Raw genomic sequence first — 17,867 nt, forward strand, 5'->3', positions numbered from 1 at the left:
GGATCGGGCAGCGTTTCGTTCTGCTGTGCATGGGGTCGCTATGAGTCGGAAACGACTCGACGGCACTTAACAACAACAACAACAACTCAGTCTGGCTTCTGCTCAGTCTAATGGGTTTGAGGTTCTTATGTTTGTTTAGTAATCTTTAACTCGATTTTATTGCTAGACAGCATTCCATTATATACATATCCACTCACCTATCCCTGGATATGTGTATTGCTTCCAGTTTTTTACTTATTAGGAATACAACAACTATGAACATAGGCATTTAAATCTTCATGTAAATGTATATTTTCATTTTGCTTGGATAAATACCAGGAGTGGAACTATTGAGTCATATGGCAAGTGTATATTTCACTTTATAGGAAACTGTCAAACTGTTTTTCCAAGAGATTATGAGGTTTTATAGTACTGGCAGCAATGTATGAGGGTTCCAGTTGCTCATCCTTGCCAATACTAGGTATTGTTAGTCTTTTTAATTTGGGGTCTGTAGTAAAATTTCACTGCGGTATTTATTTGTAGTTCCTTGGTAACTAAAGATACTCAATATATTTTCATGAGCTTATTGGCCACCTGTATATTTTCTTTTGTAAAGTGAATGCAAGACTCAGAAGAGGCATGGTGAACCTTTCAGGAGCCTGGATTATTGCTATGATTGTGGAAAGCAACAAAGTGGTATGGTTGGCTGCCATTTTTAAGCTGAGCACTACTCTCTCACTCAGCTGTCAAGACATTTGGTTGCTATGCAATGTGTATGCTGCTCTTTTTTCTTAATAGGAACACTAAGTTTCTAGCAGGGCATTAACCCATATTTTCCCCCTTCCAGTAACTGTTCAAGTTTACCCACATTTTACAAACCCAGGTCTGTTCTAGTTTTGTGTTGCCCACCATGACTGAACTGAGAAGAACCAGTTTGAAGCCCTGAATGATAATCGACTGACTATATATGAGTAGATAGTATTTCTGGGTTCCCCTAGTTTGCTCAATTGGTCTCTATGTCTATCTTTAGGCCAGGACCATATTGTCTAGATTACTGTAGATTTAGAGTAAATACTGTTTATCAAGCAGTTTAAATCTTCTTTCAAATTATTTTCTTTTATAAAATTGTTTTAGCTATTCTAGATCCTTTTGATTTTCAAATAAATTTCCAGTATCAGCTTGTCAATCTCTGCCCCAAAAGAAGGCTTGGCACTTAAATTCTTCCCAAATAACTGATATTTTTTGGTACTATTTAAAAATATTTCACTTTCCAATTGTTTGATGGTCTGTAGTATATAGAAATGCAATTAAATGTTTTTACTGACTTTTTACTCTGTGAACGTTGCTAATATACTTACTAGTGCTAGCAGCTTTTATTTGGGATTTTCTACATACACGATGAGGTCTACAAATAAAGATGGTTATACTTCTTCCATTCCAATCTATATTATTTATTACCTTGGCTAGGATCAACAGGACCTAGTTGAGTATAAGTGGTGAGTGAACATCCTTGCCTTGTTCCTGATCTTAGTGGGACAACATTCTTCTTTCACTATTAAGTAATGATGCTAGCTACAGGTATTTGTGGTAGACGGTCTATACCTGATTAAGAAAGTTCTCTTCAATGACTTGTTGGCTGAGTTTTTAATCATGAATTGGGATTGGATTTTGTTAAATAATTTGTTAAATTTACTAAGATGATCATACTGTCTTTCCTTTATTATCATTTTAATGTCTGCAGTATCTGTACTGATGTTCCCCATTTCATTCCTATGTTGGTCATTTATTTCTTCTCTTTTATTCTTATCCGTACATTAGAGATCAATTTTCCTGATCTTTAAAAAACAAAAAAACCCCAAACCAGCTTTTAGTGTCCTTGATTCTTCTGTTTGCTATTTCATTATTTTTCCTTATCCTAATTATTTACTTGGGAGCTCTGGTAGCATAGTGGCTAAGACACTTGCCTGCTAACCAGACGGCTGGCGGTTCAAACCCACCAGCCACTCCTCGGAAGGAAGGTTGGGCAATCCTACTTCCGTAGTGATACTGCCTTGGAAACCCAAGGAGGGGTCGCTATGAGTCGGGTTTGACTCGACGGCACATAACAACAACAACAACAATTATTTACTTTCTTTTACTTATTTTGGAATTAAAAAAAAAAAACAAACAAAAAAACAGCTTACTTTCTCAAGGTAAAAGCTTAATTACTGATTTTACATTCCCACTTCACCCCCCTACCGCCCAAATAAAGCATTTTAAGCTATAAACTTTGCCCTAAACACAGATTAAGGAGCCCTGGTGGCTCAGTGGTTAAGAGCTTGGCTGTTAACCAAAAGCTCAGTACTTCAATCCCACCAACCACTCTGCAGTAGAAAGATGTGGCAGTCTGCTTTCATAAAGATTTTCAGTCTTGGAACTCTATGAGGCTATTCTACTCTGTCCTGTTGTGTCACTATGAGTCAGAATCAACTTGATGGCAACTGGTTTTTCATTTTTAAATTTCATGTAAAATTTTTTTGTTAAGCCACAAGTAAGCTATATCTCAAAGCTTTTGAGATACTGTATTTTCATTATCCTACAGCTCAAAATATTTTCAAATTCCCTCTGCAATCTCTTGTTTTGTGCATGGGTTTATTTAGAAGTATACTGTTTAATTTCCAAATACACACGGATTTTAAAAAGATATCTTTCTGTTAATCATATCTAATTTAATTCCATTGTGGTCAGAGAACACACTGTCTGATTTCAATTCTTTTAAATTTACTGAGACCTGTTTTATGTCCTAGAACACTGTCTATTTTAGTGTACTTGGAAAAGATGAATAAAAATGAAAATCTGATAATTTCTATTTGATTCTAAACCACATCAATGCAAAATCATATTCATATTTTAAAAAGGCTTAGAAAACAAGTTTGGATTTAAAGACATTTTAATTCTCACTCAAATTTCCAGACTGAATAAGGGTTTTCTACTAGCTTTGATACGTTACAATTTTCTCAAAGTTTACCTGTTATGTCATGCATTAAGTACACTCATTCAGAATGAGTGCTTTTCTTGTGTCCAATATTATTTTAAGCAGAGAATTCAGCAAGGAACAAGATAGGTAATAAATAAGCAAACAAATAATTTTAACTTCAATTAGCAGGTATATTATAAAAACACATTCAGTGGTAAAGAAAAGAATGATTGGTGGAGATGGTAGAAGGCCATTAAAGTAATAATATATGAGCAGAGACCTTGTTCATAAATAGGATCTCAGGAAAAGGGTCTCCTATTAGAGGAAATAACAAGTAAAATGTTTTGAGGATGAAATAAAAAAGAATAGTAAAAAAAAAAAAAACGTATGAGGCTAGAGAGAAAGGAAGAGTGAGAGAGAGTAATACAAGAGATAAGAAACGTAGACAGAGATTTTAAAGACCATGAGAAGGATCTGAGCAAGGAACAACTACCCTAATATACACAGTTTTAGAAAAATGAAACCTACTACAGGAGATTTTGGTATGAAGGTGGCAGGTGAGCAAGCAGCAAGAACAGAAAGCAAGACTTGTTAATAACCTACTGCAATAGTTTAAAGGAAATACAATAGGGTGCAGGTAAGGAGTCTGGGGGGGAAGATATTTTGAAGGTGGAGCTCAAATTTTCTGATAGGCTAGGCCGGATGTAGGCTAAGAAATGAGAAACGTTAAGGGTGACTTCCAGATTTTTAACCTGAGCAAAAAGGTGGATACTAGTACCACCATCAGTAGAGATGGGCCAGACAAGGGGAGAAGCCAGACTACGTATGTACAGCAGACTACGTATGCACAGGAATGAGGGATTTGTTATGGTTTTGCTATGGTCAGGTGCTGCAGAGTTGGTTCAGACTCACAGTGACCCTAGGTAAAACAGAACAAAACACTGCCCAGTCAGTCCTAAGTCATCCTGACAATCATTGCTATGTTTGAGCCCCATTACAGCCACTGTGTCAATTTATCTTGTTGAGAGTCTTCCTCTTTTGAACTGACCTTTTACTTTACCATGCATGATGTCCTCTGTTATTGCTGTCAGGTGCTACTGCATCATCTCTGACTCATAGCGACCCTATGGATGAAACACTGCCCAGTGTTGTGCCAGTCTCATGATCCTTGCTATACTTGAGCCCGTTCGTTGCAGCCACTGTGTCTATCCATCTCATTGAGGGCCTTCCCCTTCTTCACTGACCCTCCACTTTATCTAAAATGAACTCCCTCTCCAGGGAATAGTTCCTTCTGACAACATGACCAAAGTAGGTGAGATGAAGTCTGGCCATTCTTGCTTCCAAGGAGCATTCTGACTGCACTTCTTCCAAGATAGATTTGTTAGTCCTTTTAGTAGACCATGGTACTCTTAGCCTTGTTCTCCAACACCACAACTCAAAAGAATCAACTCTTCTTCAGTCTTCCTTACTCATTGTCCAGCTCTCACATGCATAAGAGGTGAGTGAAAATACCATGGCCTGGGTTAGGCACACCTTAAATCTTCAAGGAGACTCTTCAGCAATATATCATCCGATGTCTTGACTGCTGCTTTCATTGGTGTTGATTGTAGAACCAAGTAATATGAAATCCTTGACAACTTCAACCTTTTCCCCATCTACCCTGAAGCTGTTTATTGGACCAGTTGTGACGATTTTTGTTTTCTTTAGATGTGTCCTTTAGACACAGTAAATATAAGTTATGGTTTGAACTCACCAGCTGCTACATGGGAGATGAGGTAGTCTGCTTCTGTAAAGGTTTACTGCCTTGGAAACCCTATGGGGCATTTCTAGTCTGTCCTATAGGATTGCTATGAGTCAGAATCAACTATGGCAATAGGCTTGGTTTGGTTTCATTAGAAATCCAAGTGGTGATACGGAATTTATTGTTAATTATATGACTCTTGAAGTCTGTATAGAGAGCTCTCAGGGCTAGAAATGTAAATTCAAGTGCCATTTGTTGTTGTTATTTGCCGTCAAGTCGGCCCCGACTCATAGCGACCCCTTCTTGGGTTTCCGAGGCAGTATTACTACGGAAGCAGGATTGCCCAACCTTCCTTCCGAGGAGTGGCTGGTGGGTTTGAACCGCCAGCCTTCTGGTTAGCAGTGAAGTGCCTTAGGCACTATGCTACCAGAGCTCCTCAAGTGCCATTAGCATATAGATAAGATCTCTCAGGGTATAAGTAAATTAGTGGTAACATAGCCCTTTGCTCCTCAATACCCAAATGTCAGAAAAAAGACACTATAGGGGACCCAGGAGAAGAACATAAAAAGACAAAACAAGGTGGTGTCTTTCTTTCTTATTTCAAGAATTAAAAAAAAAAAAAATAGAAGTATTTCAAGAAGGAATGGAAGATGGGGTGGGGGAAAAAAAAAGGATGATCAACTCTATCACCTGCTGCTGAGATTAAGTAAGATGAAGACATGAAACTGTATTTTCCTAGAGAGAAGTCACTGATGAGAAGCTGTTCTATGGTAATAAGAAAGAAGTTAGGGTATACGGACAATGACATGGGAAAAACTGATACAGTTATCTTCTAGGTGCTTTCTTATATTCTTAGTGAAATTAGGAGCATGCTTTAATTATCAGCTGAGAATAAAGATGGAGAAGATGAAAAGATGTGAAGGAGTTGGAAGATAAAAAATCCACTATCATATCTCATAAATTATAAATAAAAAACATAGTCTTTCTATTAAAACAAAAGAAATCAAACAAAACATACAGACCATAAACCAGCATTTAATTAACATTTACCTGCTGTGCAAGCAACTTTGGAGGTGGTGGCAGATGAGAAGATGGTCCCCGTTCCTATTAGAAAGAAGAAAAAGACAGTTGTAAAATAATCACATAACAAAAAAAAGATACTTACTGGAAATATTTTTGAATATATTAATTTTCTCAATGAAACCACAAGATTGTAAAAAGAACCTATCAATCATTTTCTCTTTTTTCTTGATAAAGCATGTAACTGCAACATAACTTTTTACTTGTTATAGAATCACTCTGCCATTTCAGTAAAGCTGGAGTTTCAAATGTACTTTGCAAACAACAGAACTTTCATTGTATCAATTCTGGAGATCTAACCTAGGAAATCTGGCTGAGAGGTATGCCTCACAAAATTACTAAATTTTATTTACCAAGCAAAATTCTTCATCTGATTTTTTTTTCCTAATGGTAAACTAAAGATGTGAGATTTATACAAAGAAGAGAGGTATCTAAAACATACTAGAGCCAGACATAATATGTGGAATACTCACTTGCTAATAAACAAACCCATGTCACACACAAAAAATCAGCACAAGATATTTTCTATATATTCCCTTATCCTCCCCATGAAGGAATTATCACCTTCTTTATGATAGTAGGAGCCCTGGTGGCATAGTCATTAAAGTGCTTGGGTGTAAACCAAAAGGTCATTGGCTCAACCCACTAGACACTCTGTAGGAGAAAGATATGCCAGTCTGCTTTCATAAAGACTACAGCCTTGGAAACCCACTGCAGCAGTTCTACTCTGTCCTATAGGGTTGCTATGACTTGAAATTGACTGCAACAGGTTTTTTTTTTTTTTTTTTTAAAGTTATTTCAGAAAGTAAAAAAAGGAGTGGTTATAAGAAAAAAGGTAAAACTTAGTTTCTACTTGATTTTTAGCTAATATATTGATAATTCCTATTAATATGCAATAAAAATTATGGCTCAGATCCAGTTATTCAAGAAAAATATATAGTTCCCCTTTTTTAAGTCCCCTTTCAACTCTGATTACAAAATTAATCCATCCGTTGTATTTTCAATGACAAGGATCTCCATGAGTCCAACAAACCTGATTAAATGGAGGTCCTTTCCCATAGGGACTTTTTGCTACTGATGGCTGGACAGGTATTTGAGAAGATGATTTAGTGCTGTTAACGTCATCTGCTTCTTTTCGGTTCTCAGTGTTTTCAGAGGATTTTGAACCTTGATCCTCACTGAAGAATCAAAATTCAGGGAAAATAAAAAAGAAAAATGGACTATATCATAAGTAAATGCGTTTTTCTCTATGTAAAAAATAAAAAATGTATATATAATATATATATTATATATATATATATTATATATATATTTCCATGTGGCTTCAGGGGATAATATGTATATAAAGGAATGAGATGCTTTTGTGGTCTAGTTCAACTAATTCATTCACTCAACATATACTATGTATCTGTAATGTGTCAGGGACTGGGCTTGGCCAGCTTATCATCACAAGGCATAAAATGTAATATAGTGGTTATCAAATCTGGGCAGTCATACTCAATACACACTTGGCAAAGGAATACAATCCTATTATTTTGTATCCCTCCACCCAAGAAATCTCATCTGAATGCAACTCAGTGACATCAGACATAACCATTTAATTGTATTCTAATTTACAGGAAAAATGTAAACTAGTTTTTTTTAAAAAAAATAGCAAATCACAGGCATTTCACAACTGATCATGAACAGCACAGCAGTGCAATGCCATGGCTGAGAAACTATACCAATATGTATACACAAACTCTTGTGTATTTTAAGAGCCCAACTTTTATGATATGTTCCCCCAGACGCCTCACTCTGATGTCCTTATAGTCTAAAAGAAAAGATATATAAGGGTCCCACTTTCCTAGGCCATAGTGTGGCTGGATAAAGTTTAAAAAATCAGGAACTTGAAGCAGCAATAATAACTCAGATTTACTCTCCCATTTTTGTAAATATGGATCAGCTCAAGCAAGTAATTAAGTTTAAAATGGTCCCCCAACACTGACTTTCAAAGCATCTCTCATTAGATGCCACACACATAAGCATTTTTCTTTCTTTATAAGTAAAAGATATCACAACAATTTACCTGCTGTTTTCTTTAGGACTACTACTTCCTTGTTCATCATCATCACTAAAATTCAACTGTTCCGTATAATCCACTTCCATCTGAGCACCTATTAAATTAAGGAAAACTCAGACTGACTACATAAGACCATTTAACAACAACTAAAAGTGCTTAACTAATTGTTTCCTTACCTGCCCAACCTTCATCAGCTTCAGCATCTAAGTTATCAAATTTATCAAGCTCCTTGAGTTCTGATGCACTAAGGATAGAGGGACGTTCAGGCTCAGAAGCCCATGAAGGAGGTGGACCTCTTCCTCGAAGACCTCTAATGAATGGGAGGTTATAGGAGGAAAGGACATAAAGTTTTAATAACATAATATTATGAGAATATGAAAAGATTGGAACTTAGTTAATTTTAATTCAACATTTGTACCAAGATAATTATAATACTAATAGATAAATGTGGGTAACACTCAACCCACTGCCACTGAGTCAATTCACTACCATAGGACAGAGTAGAACTCCCCATAGGGTTTCCAGGGCTGTAAATCTTTAAAGAAGTAGACTGTTTCATCTTCCTCATGGAGGAGCTGATGGGTTCTAACTGCTGACCTTTTGGTTAGTAGTCGAATGCCTTAACCACTGTGCCAACAGAGCTCCTTCATACAACTCTTATGTAAGTACTTATAGCAGATTTTTAAAAAAATTCTCAAAAACCTAGGATAAAACTTAAAGATATGCTAAATCATAATATGGTCAAGACTAATCTCAAAATATGTAACTCGGAGAAAAACCATTGCAAGTCATTAACTCATGGAAAGAACAATGGAGAAACAAGTGTCATCAATTTCAGAATTTTATGTCAATTAAAATTTTAGAGGAATGAAGTATTTCTGTTCTATGTGTTAGCCAATCATTTGTTAATAGCAAAATTGTACTTTGAAAACAGAAAATTGTATCAATCACTACAATCCACTTAACACCAGAAAATCTTAAGGAGCACAGATATGCATTATAGACTTCAATCATTTAATAGTCTTACTTGTTTGTTTCAGATAAAGAAGGTGGGAACCTCATTGGACCATGTACAGGAGGAGGATATGCCATTCTTGGATACTGCTGAAACATCTGAATGAAGGAAACAAAAATATTTGGATAAACTCAGCCAAAAAAAAAAAGATCAACTTGCATCAGATTGAAATTATAATTCATAGAAAGAATTATTAAAATAAATGGTCTATTAACAATCAATCTTATCTGCTCACATAGCTCATCATTTACACCTCAATTAATAAGTCATTTACAAGACTAATGCCTCCATCAAGTTTTTTACTAATAGAGATAATAACTAAGACATATTACATGAACTTCTATTTGTCCATTAATAAAACTGCAAAACAAAATGACTGTGTATTGCCATGAAAAAGTAAATTAAAAAGAAAACACACACACACACACACACATACACACACACAACCAGAATCAAGTTAGAATACTCAGAGGTAAATAATGTGGAACTTTACCCTAAAACAAGAGTGGGCTAATTGGGGGTGGATTTTTTGATAACAGGGAACTTACTTCAGATAAAAGGGGAGTTTATAGACTAAAGTATAGGGGACAGGTCAGAAGTTATTTGAAGGTTTTCTATGGGCAAGGCCTAGGTAGAGTCTGAGTCAAGTTACTGCACAGATGATAAGTTTAAACTAAGGCCCAAAGAGGTCAAGATGATGTTCTCTATGGTGACTTGACTGAGAAACTAGGCTTGGGTAAGACATAAAATAGATTATGAAGACAAGTAATAACATCAAGGAAAGGCAGAAGCATCAAGGAATGCTTGATCATTTACCATTTGCAGGCTAAATTATGTAAATAATACAAAAATATATTACTTTAAATATATAATTTGTATCTGAAATAAAAGGTTGATTTGCTAAAACAACAATAACAAAAAACAAAAAACCCCAAAATTGTTCTAGATGTTCAACCTTATACTTGAAGGCTACGTTTATATGATCATGCTTTCTAAAGAAGAAATTTCTCTGCACGATTAAAGTTAATTAAGTTAAACAGCAGCCAAAACTCAACTGGGGAAGCTTTCTATTTGGGTAATACCTTAGAAAATTTCTGGTTCTATCACTTCTGTACTGAAATTAGTAAATATACTATTGGAGGCAAAGTTGTGTTAGATCCTTCTTTTGCTGATCATTCAGACAGAGATGGATTTCTATGGTTCTATAAAGGCTTACAATTTAGGAATTTGTTACCAAGTTGATTGTAGAAATAATCATTGTTCTCAATATATAGTGTGGTTTTAAAATTTTGTTGTTAATTAACTGAACACTATTTGAATGTAATAATTCAGGAAAACACCTGTCCTCCTCTTTACCTTTCCTGAGACACCCCATACCTTTATACCAAGAAGTTCAGGAGTCATGGAAGGACAATTTGAAAATTAGCAGGAGACAAATATTTGGGCATAAATCATTTTCAAGGTGAGATTAGCAAAAAATTGATTTTTTCACACTCACAAACTTCTTTTTTTAGAAAATACTTATGTTTCATTTATTTCCTTTCTCTATCCAAGATGTTTTGAAAATAACACAAAGAAGGAATAGAAAATATGATGATACTAGAAATGGAATACTTAGAGAGTTAAATCACAAATAAAATATATGACCCAGAGTTTTGTTGGAGAACTCTGATGGTGCAGTAGCTAAAGGGTTTGGCTGCTAACTGAAAGGTCGGTAGTTTGAATCCTGCAAGTGTTCTGCTCTGCAGGCTGAAGATGTGGCAATCTGCTTCCTTACAGATTAAAAGCCATAGCCCTCGAGTTAGTTGACAACTAACTCAAAGCAACCCTAGAGGACAAGGCAGAACTGCCCCATAGGGTTCCCAAGGCTGCAATCTTTACAGACAGACTGCCAGCCATATCTTTCACTTGTGGTGCAAATCACCAACCTTTTGTTTTGCAGTTGAGCGCTTTAATCACTGTACCATCATGGCTCTCCTTAAAGATTATAGCCTTGAAAACCCTATGAGGTAATTGTATTCTGCCCTATACAGTTGCTAGAAGTTGGAATTTAGTCAGTGACAACGGATTTGGGTTTAGAATCCTTGGTCTATGAGATCAGGTCTTCCAAAATACATAAATTTGTTTAACAGAACATGCAACTTTCCATATAACTTCATGGTAGGTTGAGAGCAAACAAATGAATAAAGGTACGAATCTAACTACTAATTCACATAGAAAATACAGGAGTCTGAAGAACATGTTAAATGGAAACTGCAAAGATGGAATCAGTAAAATCCTATCTATGAGGAACTACAGGGGACAATAAATAAATTTTAACAAGTAAACTTCAAATAAATAAGAGATGCACAGAGGTACTCATAGATAATAAGATTCTTACGAAGAATATCAACCAATCTCTAGGAATGTCTGGATCCTAATTACAACATAATCAGAGAAATTGAATACTGATTTGGTAGTTGAGAACTGTAAAGAATTTTCTTTCTGATAATGGCATTATAGAGATTTTCTTTGTTTTGGTGTTACTGTCTTTTAAAAATACATCATAAAATATTTATGGGTGAAATGATATCTCTGGGTGTTGCTTTAGTAATTCGAAGTGACAGTGAATAGTTGATCCAAGACTGCCCACAAACTGGTAACTGTTGAAGCTGGATGACAGACATGGAAAGAGGTAGTTCATTTTACTATTCTCTGTATATGTTTGAAATTTCCCATAATGGAAAGTTAAAACAAAAAAATTAAAGGTACACTAATAAAAGTTTTATGAGGGCAGTGGTAAAAGTCTCGCCTTCCATGTCGGAGATCAGGATTCAATTTCTGGCCAATGCACTACCCATCTGTTAGTGGCGGCTTGCATATTGCTACAACACTGAACAGGTTTCAATAAAGCTTTTAGATTAAGACGGAGTAGATGGAAAGGATGATTCGATGGCAGCTAACAACAATAAAAACTTTTATTATTAAAGCTGGTATTTTTATACTTTTTTTTGTATAAGGACAATGCCTTTGGAAGTCTGATGAAGCCTATGGACCTCATCTCAGAAAAATATTTTTAAATGCATAGTCTAAAATACATAGTATTGCAAAGGAAAACAATTATGCTAAATTAGTCTAAAATACATATTATTGTAAAGGAAAACAATTATGCTAAATTTATTACTACAAAATTTTTTTTTAAACATTGTGGTATGATAATGTACTATGTGCTTCTTTACCACGTCATTAAGTAACAAATAGACCTACCTGGCATCTATCAACTAACAGTTTTGAAATAATGTTGAACATAAACAATATTTTGCAAAATCTACAATTCAGTGTAATATGAAATTAATTATGATCCCTATTAATAATAAAGTCATAGGTACTGATACTCTGTGACTTGTTTCATGCAATCATCATCAAAGAAAATGCTAACTTTTAGTTGGATGGCAATAAAAGTAAAGATGTTAAATCTTCCTCATTCCAATGACCTCCTTCCTTGGGTCCCAGCTTATGAACATGTAACATGTAGTGCCTCTTATTTAACTAGCTAGCTTCTTTAACAATACTCACATAAGAAGGCATCATAGCTCTATATTGGGAAGCAAGGGCAGGTTGCTGTCCATTCAGTTTGGCCTGTGGAGGACCACAAGCTATTCTCTTTTCCACCACTTTCAGGATATCATTTTGCTCTGATGTTCCAGCCGTGCTGTCATCCTGGCCAGGGGGCTTTTCATCTTGTTCAGATGGAGAAGGTGATCCAGCAGACTTACCACCATCTCTCCAACAAGCAACATCTGATACAGAGAGGATAAAATATATGACATTGGAATGGAGCAAAATCAAACCAGACACATTTGAAGAAAATTTAAATAAGCTGACACAGTGAAGGAACAGTGAAAGTTTAATCAGGGCCTTTTGCTGTCTAATGCTTTAAAAATGTTTAGGTAGACAAGAGCAGTGGCCTCCAAAGCAGAGAACATGTAGCTCAGAGGAGGGTACACCACAAGCAAATACTGGGGTGGGAGAAGAAAGTTATTAGAACTTCTCTATTAAGCTTTATCAATATTTGATACACAACATAAATTCACTATTCTCACATGGTCCATATGTCAAATAGTCATGTTTCAGGTAAAATATGAGACTGCCTGACTGAAGTCAGAATGGGAATTCTATAACTGTGATGATCTCCTTTGTTTGCTTCGTGGCTTTGAACCAGTTTGAACTGTTTCAGTCATGGCCAATGTGGAGAAACTGGAAATGATCCAAATTTATAAAATCTGAGTGTACTGGAACTATAACAAGAATGGGAAAAATTATAGGTGGAAGTCCTGGAATGGGAGACTAAGAAGAGGCATAGTGAGGGCCTTCCAGAAGCCTGATGTGGGAGGCTTGATTACTGCCAGAACTGTGGAAAACAACATACATTCAAAGCAGCATGGTCAGCACCATCTTTGAGCCAGGCACCACCGTTTCCAACTTATCTGGTTAGGAGATTTGATTGCTATGGAGTGCACATGCTGCCCTTGTTTTCTAAGACAGAGAGTGAGATTAAATTTCTAGCAAAGTGTTGTCCATGATTTTTCCCATTCTGGTTATTGTTCTGGAACACCCACATTATACAAATTCAGGTCCATTCACTTAGTCTGAGGAATACATATTGTGAGAAGACTATTGAGAGGCCCAAATACTGAGGAACTCCCGTCAACAGCCATGTGAGTCCTCCAGTTCCAGTCAAGTCAGCCTTCGCTGACATATCAGCTGCAACCCTGTGAGAAAATCCTTGAACCAGAATCCCTAGTTAACCCACTGTCAGATTTTTGACCCTCAGAAACCATGTGAGATCACAGGTTCAGTTCACTTTTGCTTTAAGCTGCCAAGTTTATTATATAGCAATACATTAACTCTTGGTACTTCTGGTGTTCTTAAAAAAAAAAGTGAGTCCATTAATTATTAATGTAATTAAATGCAACTGAATAAGCAAATAGTAGAGCTGACATTATCTACTCCTAATATGATCTTATCAACTATATAATAACCATTAAAAATTTAAAAAACAAATTTACTCAGATCTGACAAATCAACTAAAAGAAATATGAAATGTATCAGATTATTAGACTAGTAGTAGTTGGTCCTTTCAAAACAATCAAGTCACACATATAACAGTTAACAGGCAGGAAGTTACGTTATCTTAAGGTAAAATTCAAATATAATCTCATTCTATAATTGTATTAGATAGAAAGAATTCTTACTTGGGGGGCGTAAACTAGGTCCAGGTCCATAGTTGTCATCATTTGCTTCTTTTTCTTTTTTTTCCTGATCCCCAGCTGCTTGTAGGCTGGGAAATTCTTGCTGAAAATGACTATTTACCTGGATTCCTAAAGATGTTTAAAATATAATTAAATGTAACTTTAATACAGAAGAAAATTCAAATAACCCTCTCAGGATAGAGCTCTCTGTCTTTTTCTGATAAATTATTCCACTGTACAGTACGATACCTGTTCATATCCATTAAATGTTTTAATGTATACAGAACCCTCCAAAAAGTTAATGAATAGCCACGAGGAGATAAAAAGCTAAGAAAAGAAATCTGTCAGATACTGTTCCGGTGAACTCATTTAAAATAATCAGGCAAGTGAGGAAAGTCTCACTTCTGTTTTTCTTTTATCACGACTCTTTATATTTTCAGTAAGAGTCAAATTTCTTTACTTATTAACTACAAGAATCAGTTAAAATCATTTTGCTGACATAGAATTTATGAGTAAACAATGCATATATCAAATTGAGGTTAAAACATACTTATGAATCTTTCATTTAATTTGCCTGAGGTATACAATGTACCTCAGTATTCACCTACGCATCCATCTACCTACCTTCTATAGTTCTAACTATAAATCCAAAGAGATTAAGGATCCAGAGTAATCTTTCCATAGTATGTTTTATAATGGTTCTAGTTTTCTACATGAGAAAATTAGATTCTGTCAGGGATCCATCATTTCTTGGGAGGAGGGGAGTATTATATCTACTCTGCTTTAAGATTATTTTCTAGCTCTCCTCTATCCAGGAAATCATAGGCAGCATGTTTGAAACAGGAGAGGAAGGGGCACAGATGGAGATGAGTATCATTTATAAGAATATATGCCATATCTGGGTATTTCTATGTCTCAAAGAGCTGAGGGTGTAAGGCTTTGCCTGGATGTGTAGGGGTAAAGATAAAATAGTGTGGGTTATCAGGACAAAAACTTTAGACTTTTTTTCAAACTCCTACCATTGCCTCATACATGGGCCTTGACACTGAAATGTAATTAGCCCAAGACATTAAAAAGATACCTCTATGGGCCCAAGTATGTGCTCTGACAATGTTCTTAGACCCTGCCAAACACAGGGCAGGCTCACCCTTTATCTCTTGCATGGCTGCTCAGTAACAATCAAGCCTGTGAGTTGCCCCGGCTAATGTCCACTTACCATCTCCTTGCCCACCTTGCTTGTTACTGGCCCATGATTTGGGAGCAGGTGCTACTTCTGGGGGAGCTGCAACCCCAGGTTTTGGCTGTGCTGGTGGTACTTCTGGTGTTCTTAAAAAAAAAAGTGAGTCCATTATTTCAGGTATTACATGTTAAAATAAACATCACACTTAAATTATGCAGAAATTATTTTGTATATATATTTACTCATAAATGCATCCCACAAATATTTTCCCTCTGTGACCATTCTTTAAATGAATTACAGCTATTTTAGTCTCCTTCCATCCTATCCTTTCAATGATAACCACCAAAGAGAAGACAGTTTTTTTTTTTTTTCCACTTTGTTAAGAAAACAAAGACAAACTGTTGAACATAGCTACAGTAAAATTGTTCTGAGCAAGAAAACTTTCATAATTAAAAATAACAGCATATGCATACATACAGTCTGGACTGGTAGAGTTAGCCAGGAGCTAACAAGGTTAAGCAAGCTCTCCATTTGACAGTCAACCGCTTCACCATGTACTTAATACTATTATTCAAAGAGGTTAACAGCAACCTGCCTTATCCATTCCATGATAAAAGGTGTTTCAAAAGGGGCTATAGTTTTATTTAATTCTTGCAATGAGAAAATAAGAAGGAATGAAGAAACTTAAGAAATGCAATATATTTCTAATACATTCAGATTTATAACTAACTTGTTATTATAGAATAATCTACAACAAGCAAAGAACAGAAAGTCCTCAATAAGAAGCTTTTACATAAATTTATTATATAAAGCTTTCCAAAAAGGAGTATAGAAATGTGATAACAAATACAGGTAAAAAAAACATCAAGAATGAAATGACTTGTATTTTTCAGAAGAGTCAATAGTTAGCTTGGTCATTCAATTAACTAAGGGCCTGGCACAATGCTTAATGTAACCCACTGCCACTGAGTTGATTCCAACTCATAGCAGCAGTATAGAGGTATTAAAGTAAGTATTACTTTAATGACTGAATGATGATTAAAAGGAACACTATTAATTCTGTCCCAGTCTTCTTGCTAACAATTTATTCACCAAGTAAACACTATGTGAAGACCTACTATGCATCAGGCATAGTTTCAAAACTGGAGAATGCCTGATTTGGTATGGGTGTGGGAGGGGTATGAGAGTGACACAGGCTGTAATAAGAAAATGGTGAATAAGCAATTCTGTCAATTGCTATACCTTGACAAATGGAATTATGGACTAATCCACTAATAGAGAAAATCAATCAAATGCTGAGTATATAACCAAAGACTTTAAAGGGCATGGGACAGTTAATATACTCAACATCTAACACATAGCAGGTATTCAATTCATAGTTCCCTAAGAAAAGGGAATGATTTTATTCTTTAATATACTTTGACTCACTTTTCTTCTTCATGCTGTTCTTGTTTTGATGCCCATCCTGTGCCATCTTTAGGTACAATATTCACATTAGGATCATTGCCTTTGTTTTCTGCTTTGAGACTTGGGAGATTAGCAGGTGGGGGCATACGCCGTGAAATACCAACTTTCCCAAGACTCTGTAATCCATGTCGAGCTGCAACTGAAGATCAATAACATCAACTTTCTAAGAACATCTATTACATTACCCATTTTATTCTTCAGATAATATAGAAAATAGGAATAATGACAGTCCAGAACTACTATTTTAAGATAAATTTAAACTAAGCTACACATTTGTAACATGCCCAATATATAAACATTAAAATGAATAATCAAGAACTGAATACATGTTTTAAAAATTCTAACAAGTTAGCCCAATACACTATAAAAAATAAAACACTGATAATGCTGGTTTTGAAAGTTTTCAGGTTATCTATTTCAAAGTCAAATTCAGGTTGTTAAAGAATAAATATGGTGAATTTATGTTCGTAATGAATACTACCAATATATCAAACATAATCTAGTTTTCACTTTTATTGTACACACTGGATTCAAGATAACAAACACAGGACTTTATTCCCTAACTAAAAGTGGTAGCAAATACTCCCAAATATGCAGCTATATGCCTACCAGCCTCACTGACTGCATTTTACTCTGGAATGATACACTTTTGGGTATGTACTATCTGACAGAGAACAAGAAAAAAATAAATTCCAATAAGCAGCCGCTCTGATGTACTATTTATAGTAAAAAAACAAACCATGAAATACAAAAAAACACATAATGCCCCTTGATTTTACTCACCTGTGGTTTTCTGAGTTTCTAATGATTTACCCTTGTAAGTATTAAATAAACTGAGTGTTGCATACTTTTTCCCATCCTTTGCTTTTGTGCTCTGGCCTGACTTCTCCGACATTTCGGTGGAAACTCATCGAGTCCAAAACCTCCTGCCTCACCCCTTAAAACCAGTCTTTAAGATGCACATAAGAAAGAAAAATAAGAAGTAAAAAAATTTTTTCAGTCAATTCAAATGTTCATAAAGAAATCTTCAATAACTCATATCAATGATAATTTAATAAATCTGTTGAATACTGTCATAATCAAACAACCAATGCATGAGAGAATTAATCATAATAAACTACCATGTATTAGCAAACATATTAATTATTTATATCAT

General features: G+C 35.3%; 1 protein-coding gene across 1 annotated transcript in view; it reads right to left on the reverse strand.

Annotated features, from left to right (window-relative positions):
- The window catches only part of PRRC2C (proline rich coiled-coil 2C), a 72,627-nt gene extending 55,021 nt beyond the window's left edge, over window positions 1-17,606 (reverse strand). Inside the window, exons 1-10 of the mRNA XM_042781813.1 lie at window positions 17,495-17,606; window positions 16,673-16,850; window positions 15,281-15,390; window positions 14,068-14,193; window positions 12,389-12,612; window positions 8,846-8,931; window positions 7,995-8,128; window positions 7,825-7,912; window positions 6,790-6,934; window positions 5,727-5,780 (exon numbers count right to left, since the gene is read on the reverse strand). Coding sequence (XP_042637747.1) covers window positions 5,727-5,780; window positions 6,790-6,934; window positions 7,825-7,912; window positions 7,995-8,128; window positions 8,846-8,931; window positions 12,389-12,612; window positions 14,068-14,193; window positions 15,281-15,390; window positions 16,673-16,850; window positions 17,495-17,606 — 1,257 coding nt within the window. The remainder of the gene's footprint in view (window positions 1-5,726; window positions 5,781-6,789; window positions 6,935-7,824; window positions 7,913-7,994; window positions 8,129-8,845; window positions 8,932-12,388; window positions 12,613-14,067; window positions 14,194-15,280; window positions 15,391-16,672; window positions 16,851-17,494) is intronic.
- Between the last annotated feature and the right edge of the window lie 261 nt (window positions 17,607-17,867).

This window comes from Orycteropus afer, unplaced genomic scaffold, assembly GCF_000298275.1.
Source record: "Orycteropus afer afer isolate SDZICR_OR568_19922 unplaced genomic scaffold, OryAfe1.0 scaffold00175, whole genome shotgun sequence".
Taxonomy (NCBI): Eukaryota; Metazoa; Chordata; class Mammalia; order Tubulidentata; family Orycteropodidae; genus Orycteropus; species Orycteropus afer.